At 30.2% G+C, this 14,508-nt stretch overlaps 2 protein-coding genes across 3 annotated transcripts; one reads left to right on the plus strand and one right to left on the minus strand.

The window, feature by feature from the left end:
- Positions 1-352: 352 nt before the first annotated feature.
- LOC117204971 (zinc finger protein 25-like) lies at positions 353-5,121 on the plus strand. Of its 2 annotated transcripts, XM_033442917.1 has the most exons (11): positions 353-771; positions 859-918; positions 994-1,059; positions 1,204-1,286; positions 1,399-1,537; positions 1,611-1,905; positions 1,966-2,068; positions 2,134-2,397; positions 4,011-4,332; positions 4,406-4,749; positions 4,841-5,121. In XM_033442917.1, the coding sequence occupies exons 1-11, from the start codon at positions 756-758 to the stop codon at positions 5,078-5,080; spliced, it is 1,932 nt and encodes a 643-aa protein (XP_033298808.1). In that variant the 5' UTR covers positions 353-755; the 3' UTR covers positions 5,081-5,121. The 2 variants fall into 2 exon arrangements, with proteins under 2 accessions (XP_033298808.1, XP_033298809.1); XM_033442918.1 differs by lacking the exons at positions 353-771; positions 1,204-1,286.
- A 1,328-nt stretch (positions 5,122-6,449) lies between these two features.
- On the minus strand, positions 6,450-14,350 carry LOC117205083 (EH domain-containing protein 3). The gene is made up of 12 exons (XM_033443161.1): positions 14,207-14,350; positions 13,661-13,756; positions 13,244-13,483; positions 12,854-13,160; positions 12,544-12,755; positions 12,280-12,423; positions 9,140-9,637; positions 8,750-9,063; positions 8,453-8,561; positions 8,022-8,340; positions 7,542-7,712; positions 6,450-7,344 (listed from the first exon to the last, which is right to left on the minus strand). Exons 1-12 carry the CDS (start codon positions 14,333-14,335, stop codon positions 7,139-7,141), a joined length of 2,745 nt encoding a protein of 914 aa, XP_033299052.1. The 5' UTR covers positions 14,336-14,350; the 3' UTR covers positions 6,450-7,138.
- Positions 14,351-14,508: the final 158 nt, after the last annotated feature.

A 14,508-nucleotide genomic window follows, 5' to 3' on the forward strand; every position in this document is an offset into this window, starting at 1 on the left:
CCATAGAAAAAAAAAATATTTAAATTCACCAATCATCGATCGACAACGAATAAGTATCACCTCTGGCATCACGATACTAAATTTAAGAAATTATGTCAAGTAGATGATAAGTAGATAAGTCACTAGATATATATACATATATATACATATATATATATATATATATTATAGATATTTTATATATATATAAAATTTGTACGTACATTTTATTTAATCGACATTTAATTTAATAATTATTCTACTTTCAATAACGTTAACCGCATCGGGTATTTGATAATTATCTATCTTTAAATATTATGCAGTAATTATTCTCTTTTCATTTTCGTTAAATAAATAATAAATTAATTTCACTTTCAGAGAAACATAATTATATGTTAAAACTACTGTTAACTTGGATTTACGAATAACTATAGGAAGTATGTTAATTAAAAATATATACTGTGTGCCCCTTGACATAGGCCATTTTGATGTGCGTTTGGGCTTAAAGGGATTATTTCTTCAGGGGCAGATAGAAGTGACTAAGAAGCTTGTAGTGTAAAACTAATTGAAAGATGGTCAACAATTTCGATTATATTTTTCTGCTCCTTCTCAATAATTTTTAATCAATATTACTACTGTTAAATTAATGTGAATACAGGTACTAGAGAAATACTGTAATTTATATATTCAGTTCTTAATCGTGAACTACAATTGCAGAAAAATATTTAATTTACGCAAACAGTTGCCTTGTGGTCCAATTATCAAGAATAAAAGTGATGGAAGAAATAATGGGTAGGTATCCGTAGTTCTCCAATGAAAATAATGTATCTCGTATGTTAGTTAGTACGTAGCATATGATACGCGTCATTTCTGTTATAGAAATCGTGAAAGTTGAGGATGCAGTGTTCTTAGAAGATACAGCGCTAGAAAATTTATTTGGTAATTGTAATATATAGTCTATGATGTACAGAAATTTTTAATAATTACTATAACATTGATGTGTGATTTTTATAGATCCAGAAAACGTACAAGAAACTATTATAATGTCTGCTGAACAAGGAGAATCCACTGACACAACAGGTATACAAAGTAGAGATAATTTTTTACTTTCTGATTTTATATATTTATACATGGCTTTTGTTCATTTCGTAATGGATTTGTTGTTTTTGCGTTACATTCTTTTTTTTTTATTTATTATAGCCTTTTTTTTACTATGCCTTTCAGTTATTGCTCATGACGGTCAAATTATACAAATTATAACAGATTATGAATGTGTTACATGTCATCGTATCTTTCAATCACAAGATGTAAGATTTTAACTTTATTTTGACATTATTATTAATAGTAGAAATATTAAAAATTGCTTAATTGTAAAATGTAATTTGCAATATGTTTTGACAAAATTACTTATTTCGATAGATGCTAAAGGAACATTTAGACATATGTAGAGAAGAAGATGATTCCAACATTTTGCAGTTAAGGAGTCTTGAGAATTATGAGTCAGATGATGAAGAGAAAGATAATAATCCAGACTATATTAATAATTCCAATATGGAAGGTATATATTATATAAAATTTTGTCAAACATATTTCGAAGAAAAAATTTTAGATAAGGAAAATGATCATTTCAGATGACAGTTCTAATAATCAAAAAAATTATAATGATAAGCCAATAATTATACCTGTACCTGATACACAATGTCATTGCTGTGCTGAAGATTTAAGCACTGCGCACAGTGGTGGTGAATTTAAATGTCAACACTGTAACCTATCATTTAAAAAGAAATCATCCTTAGAAAGACACATTGTGGTAATTCATTGGCAGTGTGATTCATGTACCTGCAAAGATTGTGGAGAATCATTTCGTGATAAGAAGTCACTAAACAAACATCGTTATACTACTCATGCTGATAAAAAAATTTTCAGGTAACTGTACATTTATTATTAGGACGAATATTTCATTAAATAGTATTTAAAATGTTTTAGATGTGAGCCTTGCGATACTTATTTTTCACGAATGTATCATTTAAATCGCCATATAATGCAATCTGGATGTCATGGAAATATTCTTAATACATATAGTTGTCAAGTAAGTTTTATATATAATATTTAATTAGCAAAACAAAGTTCGAGACTAATTGTATATGTTAATAGGTTTGCCAGAAAATTTTCACGCGGAAGGATAATTTACGTGAACATTTACGAACTCACGCCGGAACTCCTCAAAGACAGAAGAAACCTTGTAGATATTGTCCTAAGGAATTTTTTACTAACCAACAATTGTTAATTCACGAACGTGTACACACAGGAGAACGACCAGTTCAATGCGATTTATGCCCAAAGTCTTTTCTATCTTCTCTCGCATTAAAGAAACATAGACGTGTACACACAGGAGAGAAACCATTTGAATGCCAATATGTAAGTTTTGAATGAAATTCAATTTTAACAAGTTACGTTTTTTTTGTGATTGATATTATCTTATTATATAGAGTAGGGCATTTAAAACAGGTCACCTGAATAACTTGCTTGTTTGCGAAGATAGAAGAAAATGCATTAGGTCGAACTTGGTATCAAGAGGCATCAAGGTGATATGAAGATCAACTCTGTTTTTTTAAATGCAATGGTATCTTATTTATAATTGGTTTCTTATTTATAATGGTTTCTTATTTATAATTTGGTAGAGTATTATGAAGGTCATTCAAGGTTACCTAAGGTCAACTGCAATAGAAAATAGATTGCTTCAGAGCACTCTTCGAATACTTCAATGATTTACATGTAACATGTTATATACATACTTAATGCTAGTACAAGTGTTTAAAATAACAACCTTGAACATGGATACATAGTCTAAAACATTGTAATACTGATGGCACTGCCTGACAAATATCATTTGTATCTATTATAGAGCAAGTTCTCTTTATATGTTCTTGCATTCCAAGTTTGATTGTTGGTTTTTTGTGGCATACTTCTTCCTTTAATTTTCTCCAGTAATAAAGATCTAGAGGTGTCAGGTCTTGCCAGCCATTTGTTATTTCCTGATTGACCAATCCAACAATCTCCAAATTTTCTGTTGGAAATTCTATAACATTTCATGCTGAGTAAGCAGAACATTCACCTTATTGGAACCACATGAATTGTCATGTATACAGTGAAATGTCTTTTAACAATTCTGGCAAAACGTCTTCTGAAATTCTCTCGTATTTACGACTATTTAGCGTGCCATCAATAAAATACGAATCAATTATTTTACTATGAAAAAGGTCGCACCAGACGTTTATAGATCAAGATCTCTGTTTGTCCACTTTTTTCAGCCATCGTGGATTATCCACTGACCAGTAGTGCATGTTGTAATAGTTAACTGCTTCGTAGTTTGTAAATGTGGTCTCATCTGTAAACAAAGTTTTGCTCAAGAACATTTCATCGCCTTGCAGTTTTCGTAAGCCCCATTCACTAAATTGTAAACGTTTTTGAAAATCATTTTCACTTAATTGTTGATCAAGTGAAATCTGGAACAGGTGAAATTTGTTAATGTGAAGTATTCGCAAAATATACAAAGATATAAGAAGAATACAAGAAGTATTTGTCGACTGATGCCACTCTCGCGTAAATAAGAAACCATACTATTCCATTTAAAAAATCGGAGTTGATCTTTGTATCTCCTTGATGTCTCCATCTATAGAAAAATTAGTAATATCAGATTATAAGTCCCTCCATACCAAGTAAGCCTGGCCTAATGCATTTTTTTCTATCTTCAAAAACAAGCAAGTTATTCAGGTGACCTGTTTTAAATGCCCTACTTTGTATAAATTTCAGTAGATTTGTAATGTTAATCTCTTCATATAATTTTTCTATTACAAGCAAGCACTATATACAGGAAAATTAGTGTAAGTTTTTATTACAGATTATGTACAATTTACAATGTTGTACTTTGTATAATTAAAACTCTAATTTATATTGTAGATACTGTATTAATTAATTTTAACAGCCTAAAAATATATACGATATATTAATTGATTTTCGAATTATTTTAGTGTCAAAAAAAGTTTGCTGCTCGGGAAACTTTAAATCGTCACCAAAGAACTCATACTGGTGAGAAACCTCATGTTTGTCAATATTGCTCTAAATCATTTATTCAGGCTGCTCAATTGAGAGCACATATATTTCATCACACTGGTGAAAATGGTTTTTACTGTGAGGTATGTGGGAAAGCATTTAGTAGAAAAGCTCGGTTAAATGTTCACAAAAAATTTGTTCATGAAGGAGCCACCCCATTTGCATGTCAAATGTGTGAAAAGAAATTTATAAGAAAAGAAGATCTGGTTAAACATGTAATACTTCATACAGGAGTTAAAGGTAACGGAATCGTTATAATTTTGACATTATAATTTTTGTGAACTTTAATTAAACAATATTCTCTTTGTTACAGCATATAAATGTGATAAATGTACAAAAGCTTTTTCTACAAAATCTTCCTTACAAGCTCATTTAAATACTCATAGACGAGAACCACCACAATCTTGTGTTGAATGTAATAGAGTTTTCATACGTCAAGATTGTTTAATGAGGCACATTAAAGCAAAACACCGTGATCTATTAGAAGAAGTAATGGATGAAGTCGAAAAAAAGAATTTACAAATACAATTATATAACATTGCAACAGTTGCTGCAGAGAAAACAAAGAAAGGAGAGTCTACTCAATTTTCCACTGAAGAATTGTTAAAAGCCATAGCTGATCTTTTGAAAATATTAATTGATGATGATACTCTTCAGGTATAAATCGCAATAATAGTATTTGTAACTATAACAATTGTATTACATCAAATATTATTTAATACATGTTTATATATATTGTATTTTACAGCTCTTTGGTTGGCCTGATGCCCCTATTGAAGATATTGTACAAGCTGTAATTAGACGATGTGGGCATGAACCATTAACATCAGAATGTAGATTACCTTTTGATGAAAGATTAAGGGAAAACATAAAGTGTTTATTTATGGTTGTTATAGAAGATAATATGGTAAAATCTCTTTTAACAAGAAAGACAATAGATGACGTAATTGTACATATTTTGAAACTTTCAAAGGAAGCAAATTTATAGTTATGAAGAAGAAATAATTATTAACTAAGTTTCTATTTACATATGAAGTGTTCATTTTTTTCTCCTAATATTAACAAAATTTAGTTAAGTTGCGTTTTTTCCTTTGAAATTATGAAAAAGATAATTAATATCTTTTTTATACATTTACTTTTTTATGTGGATAAAAAATTCAAACATTTTGTTTAGGTTTAATCTTTTTGATTCTTTAATAATATATATCTATTAATAATCGTTGTCACATATTAATATGTAGTTAAATCTACTGATGCATTTTATTTTAAAGCAATTATTTTTTGTATAATATACATTATTTACAAAATATAGTTAATTAAAAAAATTTTTAATTCAAATTTTTCGGACTATAAGGTGAATTATTGAACTGGCCAGGAATATATAAGTACATATAAGCAATGGGTAGTCATCGTGTTAATTATATTTCGTGAAAAATAATATTATTTTATTTAATGCATTTCTCGTTGTTAGTCACCATAATGTTTACTTTCTCATATACATATATTATTCAGAAAAGAACGCTTCGGATATTTTTAGTCGATTATACATATTTATTTTGTCATGCAGAATATTATAAAAAATAATTTTCTTTCCATTAATATCATTTTGTTGTAAAGTACAAGAAAGATATCGGATGAAAATATTTCTTTTAAATACTACAGAAAAAGATGTATTAAACGCGGTGGCAGTGCTAACAAAGAACATTATTTAATTTCTCGAAATATTACTGTTTCTCATGTTACACCGTCAAATTACTTAAATATGATCTATTAAAAAATTTATTTAAATACTTTCTCCTTTTAAAAATATAATATACTTATATTATTGTTCGATTGCACATAATGATATTACATTTATATTAAAATCTGTAATTTTTACCGAAAGCACATATTGCACAAGTGAAGAATAAGTGAAACGTCGAAACGTGTATAAAATGATTCAATATTATACATTTTTCTAAGTATATATGTTTCATTGTTACATATCTCACGCTTCCTTTTCATGGAACTTTGTGTTTACACTATAGAATAGTACTCGAGTTTGTGTTTGATTACAGATTAACATGTTTGTTAAATAAATATTGCATTTGCTTTATCGCGTACTTTTTTTACGCGTAGCTATATGATTAGGAAATACATAATCTGTATTCTTATACATTTTTCCTGTTCTATATATATTTAGAAAATTAAAGTTGATTATTTATATATTATATATAATATATGTTATTATATGTAATATATATATATATATATATATATATATATATATATATATATATATAGAGCGGCAATGAACTTAAGCACATTTTCTTTAAAGATAATGATAATAACAATAGTAATAATAACAATAACAATAATATTGTTATCAACAACTGTATTCGAACAGGAGACAAATATATTACACACGCGTGTACAAATACACATTCATTCATTCATTCGTTCGTTCGTTCACTCGTTGAGTGTTTATATGTAGTTTGTTGAATATATCCAAATTATTGTAACGTTTTATTGCATAGTAACCTAACGTTAATTTTTGACGTGACATTAAAAGAAGTAAAAGAAGAATATAAATATAATTTAGATTTGAAAGATTATTAAAAATCCAAATGTTTTAAACATAGAAAGCTTAGCTCGAAAGGGTACGTAGTATATTTTGAGAATACCGAATAGACAATTTGTGAAAGATAACTTGTATTATAAATTAAAGAAAACTGATTTGTTATGTTGCTTTTTCCTTTTTATAATAAAAACTGTCAGTATTTTTTTATTTTGTCTCTGACATTTTCACATTTTAATTAGACAAAAATCATGCATACCCGAATGTGATATAAAGATATTTATTGAAATAAAATACGTGAATATTGCGTACTCTTTCGAATATTTAAGAAATATATTATAGCAACATTGATTGATGTGTTTGGCGATGCTGTGTTAGCGAATTAATAAATATAGTCGTATAATGTGCGCATCAGATATGTACCAAACATATGTACATCAAACATATTAGTAAACTGACACAAAAGATGAATACAATACTGAAGCTAAATTATGTATCTCGCTTCGATGGTGGTACCAAATGATCTGGTAATTCTGCAGGTAGGTCGTAACCTTCGAGTTTTACATGAATCAAATGCATTGCTAAAGCAAATTCTTCGGAGTCCAAAAATCCATCTTTGTCGATATCAGATAACTTCCAAATTCTGCCAAGTACATTGTTTGGTAATTTTGATTTTACCATCTCCGATTTTGCCGCTGAAAATGTGATTCCAAATGGATATTATTAATAATAGAAAATAAGAAAAAGGTAAGAATATCATATAATACGAAAATAATTTATATTGCTTCAAGCTTCAACTATTTTGCTTAAAACAAAAGCGTCATATAATCGGAAGGAAGTCTAGTTGAGTTTAAGCATAAGAGTTAATACATTACATGTAATAAGAATTTACCTGCTCCTGTGATTTTTCCATCACATGGACCGAGTTTTTCAAACATTAAATTGTATTTATATCTTTCCTTGTTGACAATCCATTCTGGTTCACCTGCGCCAGCATCGATACCCTCACCTCGTTTATATCCGAATGGACTCACTTGATCTTCCACGCCTTCGAATGCACCGCCTATCATACAAAATATCATGCAACTTCGTAAAATTTGATTTTCATAGAATCTTATTTTCTTCTAAAATAGTATGTGGAAAATGAAAAAATATGATGAATAAATATAAAAAGTCAACGTTAACGTTTAGTCATACTGAATGGAATGGTTTCAGAAAACCGTTTATTTACTGAAAAATAATTAGATCATACTAACTTAAAAAATTAATAAATAGATTATAAACGTTTATGTATTTGTCTTCTAGTCCAGTATATATTTTTGTGAGTCATATATCTGTAACAAAGACAAAGTACATAAATATGGAAAGATACCTTTAACAAGTGAATCTGATGTTGTACCAATTTCTTCATGAGGGATCATACTCATGAGTTGGGCAATATCTTTAACCAGCATATTATCAACCACTTCTAAGAGTTTAGGCTTCAAAGTGTTAAATTTACTAAAATCATGGTGAGCTAAGGACTCTTGCATCTTTTTCAAATCTGGAAAGTCACCAGGTGAAATTTGTTGTTCCCTTTGTATTTGATCATAAATTTGGCCCAAATTTTTGATAAGTTCTTTCTTTTTGGTATCTTTACCGAACACACTAGGCATATCTTTTCTTAAAGCACTGATTATATAAGCATGCACCTATAAGTCAACATATCGTTAGATTTTATCGTTCGTTCAAACACTACAGCCGATATCGATCGATTAGTAATAGGGTACGGTAATCAATAGGCTGTAATTTTTGTTTCCTTACCTTTGCTAACCGTGCACGTTTAATCAAGTCGTTGAGCTTTCTAAGTGCAGCGTTTCTAGGTAACGATTGCATATCTTTGAATAAATCTTGTTCCTCATCTTCAAATAGCCTAAAAAGAAAGGAAAGAAAAAAATGTGAAATGATAAAAGATACAGAGCTATACAAGTTTTTATAACACAAAGTGTAAACCATATAATGGCTTTGTATAATAAGTAAAAAATGCTTATGTTGCAATAACATAGCAGATAATGTAGTATTCGTATAAAGTAAAAACATGAGAAAATAAAGATAACTCACCGTTTATTTACATCATATCTTAAAGGCTGATCCCAAAATGAACCAATATATACCCTAGCTACTTCAGGAGTTTGTAAAACTTTTCCCAAGGACCACATCAATGCTCCATATACTCTCATGAGTTGTTGATGATCGATCATATCAGCTTTATTCAGTACAATTCTAATTTTATCATCATGACCGCGTAATGCTTCGATTAATCTTCTGAATTCATCAGAGATGTCAAGCTTATGTGCGTCAAACAGTAGAATGATCCTGTCTACTCGTTCAGCAAACCATTCCATAACACCAGTAAAATCATAACCTCTGTCAACCTAACATGAGAAAAACTGGTTTTTTAATTAAATATACAAGCTTGATTTGCAAATAGAAGTTTGCAGAAATCCATACCCTTTGTTTCTCGCCTGATAGGATACCAGGTGTATCGACTATAGATATGCCTTTCAGAACAGGAGACGCAACAGTAGAACATTGAAATCTATTAAGAAAAGCATTCCCAAATTTGGAAAGAGGACGAAACTGCTTGTTTGGATCAACAACTAAAGCATTTCCAGGGATCACACGCTCATTCTCATTGTACATAACTGCAATGAAGCGATCTGTTGTTGGTTCAGGTCCGATTCTTATTCCAGGAAAGTCTCGTTCTAGCAAATACTTGATGAAAGTAGTTTTTCCAGTAGAGTATTGACCCACCAAAAGGATCATGGGTTTTGCATCAAAATCCGGATCATCAAGTTGAGGCGAATGAAAATCTTGAAATTGGTAATGCTGCTCAAGTGGCAATAATTTAGACTTGTATATTTTTTTAAGGCCATCAGCAACATTTTCAAAGAGATCCTGTTTTCCGCTTTCTACTCGGCTTAACCAGCTAAACATTTCGTATATTAGTCAAAAGATGGTTCTGCAAATATAACAATATATTATAATCTTTATTGTAAAAAGTCACGTATGACTAAAGAATGTATTGTTCATATGACTTCGATCGTTTTTTCTTTGCCAAACAAAATCATAATCTAAATACAGATTTGATGTTGATTCACAACTTTAACATAACAATTACGAATATCCTTCTTCTTCTCTCCTATTTATATTATATGTATCGTATATATACTTATAGTGAAAATAAGTAAGGAAAGGTGAAAGAATGATGAAAATTTGAGAAAATGACATGAAATAAATCTAACCTCCTGTTTTGATTTCAATAAAACACACAAGTAATGACAGGCGTGCTCAACACTGACACTATCATACGGCACGACAGCACGACGTTTACCAGCCCATATGTAATTTATACGTATGTGTTGGAAATAACTAGAATACTGCTTGTCAACGTATTAAGTGTTCTACAAAAAATTTAATCTCGAAAATCTTGACAATTTAATTCTATTTCTGAAGCACGAAATGATCGATCGAAACAGGAAATGTGTATCGCTCGAACACGTTAATTGTAAGAAAACAACCGGCGATTACGCGCGACTACTCAACAGACCACGTCGCGAACAATTCTATATCGATACCGCGACTGCGCATCTCACAATCACTATATACCTCCTTCCATTCTCTAGTACTCTAGTTTATTATCCCTCTCTTTTCTCTGCGTTCCTTTCTATTCTTTCATCCTTTTTTCTTTCTTACATATTTCTATCTTTCCCTCTTTCTACTTTTCCTATTTCTTATATGTGGCACCTTTGTTCTTTTCTTTTGGTAAATGTTTCTTTTTCGACAGAGTTATTGTCAATAAATACATAGATTTGATAAATGGGAAAAAGGTTATACAAATATTTACAATGATTATTGTATATAATTAAATTTACTGAATATATATATATATGTATGTATATATATATGTATATAGTTGAGAGTAGTCAATTTCAACAGATCAAATTATCCTGAATCGTTCGAAATTAATTAAATTGAGAATATATTATATAAATGAAGATGAGCAAATAATATGGAGACTATCAATCGAAAATTTCAAGTATAATTGAAAGAATAATTTATATTTAAAATAGATATTTATTAAAATATAGGTATAAATATATATAGGCATTTATTAAAATACTTCAAGTAGGTATCAATCAATGAATTTAAAAGTGTATGATATTTGGAGCCTTTCTCTTTTATAGAAGTAAGGAATCCTTTTCTTGGCAATGAGTGATTTACGTATGTATTTCTGTAAAGTTGCGTACTAAGTAAAAGATACGCATTCTGTCTACATTAAGAGTCACGCATGTGTTTAGCTTTATCTCGAAATGAGCGCACTGTTACGCGTCACTGTTAGTCGAGGTCGGTCATATTCCATCTATGATACATTACATACATACATACATACATACATACATACATACATACATACATACATACATACATACATACATACATACATACATACATACATACATACATACATACATACATACATACATACATACATACATACATACATACATACATACATACATACATACAAACATACATACATACATACATACATACATACATACATACATACATACATACATACATACATACATACATACATACATACATACATACATACATACATACATACATACATACATACATACATACATACATACATACATACATACATACATACATATATACATACATACACACACATACGCGCGCGCGTTTATATCTATTCGATTCTTATCCACTTATTTATCTGTCAATAAAAAAAGAAAACAATTGTAGATAAAAAAGAAAAAAGCTAATGTAAAATAACGTAATTTCATTGCTAGTCAAATAATTAATAATTTATTTTCCGAACCACTTTGTTCAAATAATTGTTAACATTTCATTGTTGTGAATTATTTTTCGATTTAATATAGTACCAACAGCGATATTTGATAAAAAATAATATCGTGTCACATACATATATATAAATAGAACAATGGGATTATATGTACATATTTACAAATTGAATATTAATATAAAAATATTGCGTGTCCATTTATTTATTTGTAAAATAGCATGTAGACGTACATATGCAAAGTAACTGTGATTAGTGACCAGTAGGTAGGGAAAATTCGACTGTTCAATGATACATATGCATATGTGCATGAAATAAAAAAGTAATTACTTACATACTAAGATTACTAGGTATATCGGTCGATACGGTACGATCTCGATGCCATTTAATTGATGCATTCACGCATATCTTCCATTTGAGTATTTGAATTCAACGGAAAGAGTGCTTGAAATAATCGTTCTCGTATTGCGTAACGAGACATGCAAAACATTCAGTGTCACTCGTTGCATAAGCAACGCGGACACATCCTGGTTAAACGATTTTATGCCAATTTAGTAATCTTAACCAGCTTCGCTCGAATTAGAATTGATTCGCATGATACAGTATACTTTGTTTTACGGCTATATGCGTTATCACTATCACGGACGTATATGAGAAGCGAGAATTTTGGTTTCTTTCTTGCAAGATAAATTATCGAGTATAATCAATTATAGATAGATAGATATATATTTTGTGTATTAATGGAGGAGACTCATAAGAGTAGACATTCATCGTCCCAGTTCTCAGGAAGCACATCCTTCCATAATTTAGTTAAGGTTTTTAGTCGACAAGGGGTGCCACACTTTGGTATATTCATATGATACAATGTCATTTTTTCTGTATCATTTAGATACATTAACTATAAAAGAATAAAAAGAAAATATAAAAAAGAGGAAGGAAGAAAATATGAAAATAGATTAGACGAAACAAATATTAACTGGATTAGAAATGATTCTTTTCAGTAGGAAATATATAATACCTTCAGTTCTGTGTCCGCAGAATTGGATGCAACGTGCAGTTCGAAAATAAGCGTCGAGCCGTAATCAGGTTTAAAGTATTCATTCGTGAATCCCATGGTTCTTAATAAATTAACGAGAGTTATGTCATGAGCAGAATAAAGATACGTTCGTCTTGTATCTTGACCATCATTAAAAGCATGTAAACGCTCCAAAATTTCTTGCAGTAACGGGCCTAAAAAATATTGTTTATATAGGCGAATAACTACAATAAGATAAGAATGGTTTCTTGATCATAATTGTTCTAAGATATAGATATTCATATATGTGTACCTCCTCGAAGTCGTTGTTGTAATGTATTGCTTGTAAATATGGCTAAGCTACGGGCTGCAATTTCACGCATATGCTGATTGTAGTATTTGTTTGTCCATTCGGGTAATTTTAAGCCATTACGTTCCTCGATTTCCAAAATATTGTACAAAAATTCAACATCGGTGATTGTTGAGATATTTTTTGCGGTATAATTGGAAAGTTCTTGAAAATATTCGGCTGATGGAGATTCTGGATGTTTAGATTCATTTGCGTACGCTTCTTTCAAAGCTTTCTCTAATCGTGGACAGGGAGCCTTAACTACAATCGTCTGAAAATTGTAATTGTTGTTTATCTTTCTTCCTCTATCTGTTTTAATATCGAAAGTATTTTGCTGGCGTACAATACGTATACCTTATCCAAATGTCTAGGAGTGGAATGAACAGGAACAGGATGCCACATTAATCCTGGCACAAATATTTCCTCTGTGTTTGGTGGATATAAAGCAGCTAGTAAAACTTGAGCAGACATTATGCACCGATCCGCGTAAGTACTTTGAGTCAAAGACAAATCACTCTCATACTTGTTGCCAATTATTGAGCCGTATTCATTACGAATCCACTGACCAATATTGTACATTCGTACCATACCTTCCTGTGCATGAGATCGAATAATTGTATGATTATGTATAATGTTTGTATACATTGAAAACTTATTTATGTGATATCAATGCATCGGGTAGCATGCATTTTCAATAACATTCCACTTATGATAATAAATAATAATAAACGGTCATCGATTTATAAAAAACAGATTTGGAATTTGTTAAACCTTGGTTAATGCTCCCCAGCCCCCTTGCCATTTATAATCCCGATACGGATCGTTTGGATAACTTTCGGTAGGAGTACGATCTCCATGTCGAAAAACCTGCCAAATCATTAACAGATTAATAATCATAAGAGGAAGGTATGTCGGTTACTGTATTATAAAAAGTGTGTATTAGAAAACAATACATATACTTACAAATATCACCTGTCGTACGGAATTTTGTGGAGCTAACAGTATAAAACTGATAGTGAGAGTGAGTATCAAAATAAAAATCGATACGCGAACACTCATCTTATTTCGTTGACATTTGTCCTGTTTGTTGTTATCATTAGCTCTGTATATATCTATGATATGTAAGAAAAAATGATACGTATATCGTATGATACGTAAAAGATACGTGTGCGTGCACTGCGCACGTATAGAAGAACGAAGAAAGGAAAACAACGTTATTGAAAGACATGAGTGATATACAAAGATGAAATATAGGAATCAATTGCTCGGCGGAAACGCACGCGATGTCTTCCAATTAGTAAATACATAATTACGTACATAAGTAGAGAATTTCTTGTAACAACGTACAGTTTCTTTAAATGCGCGTAGGGGTACAAGTAAACATATCAGCAGTATCAGTACTTCGTTCTGATTTCTATGTATTCCATCATAAAGATCGCATGACATATAAACACTAGAGCGCGCTCGTATCGTTGATACATCATATGAGTCGTTTTCGACATTTTAGACCACGATTATATAATCCGGTATCGTGATTTATTGTAAAGTCCCTGAAGCCTTGTCTTTCTTTATTTCTTTTTAGAAATAAAGAGAAATTTTCTAGTTACTACAGCTTGTTT

This window comes from Bombus bifarius, unplaced genomic scaffold (assembly GCF_011952205.1).
Source record: "Bombus bifarius isolate JDL3187 unplaced genomic scaffold, Bbif_JDL3187 scf7180000007986, whole genome shotgun sequence".
Classification (NCBI taxonomy): Eukaryota; Metazoa; Arthropoda; class Insecta; order Hymenoptera; family Apidae; genus Bombus; species Bombus bifarius.

Bases quoted from the DNA above. Each gene is read 5' to 3' on its own strand.
- LOC117205083 (XM_033443161.1), bottom strand. From the start codon at position 14,335: ATGTCATGCGATCTTTATGATGGAATACATAGAAATCAGAACGAAGTA. The intron at 8,341-8,452 runs GTAAGGAAACAA...GTTGACTTATAG, and splicing joins AACGTGCACGGTTAGCAAAG to GTGCATGCTTATATAATCAG. The intron at 7,713-8,021 runs GTATCTTTCCAT...TTTGTATGATAG, and splicing joins ATCAGATTCACTTGTTAAAG to GCGGTGCATTCGAAGGCGTG.
- LOC117204971 (XM_033442917.1), top strand. The intron at 1,538-1,610 runs GTATATATTATA...TGATCATTTCAG, and splicing joins TAATAATTCCAATATGGAAG to ATGACAGTTCTAATAATCAA. The intron at 1,906-1,965 runs GTAACTGTACAT...AAAATGTTTTAG, and splicing joins GCTGATAAAAAAATTTTCAG to ATGTGAGCCTTGCGATACTT.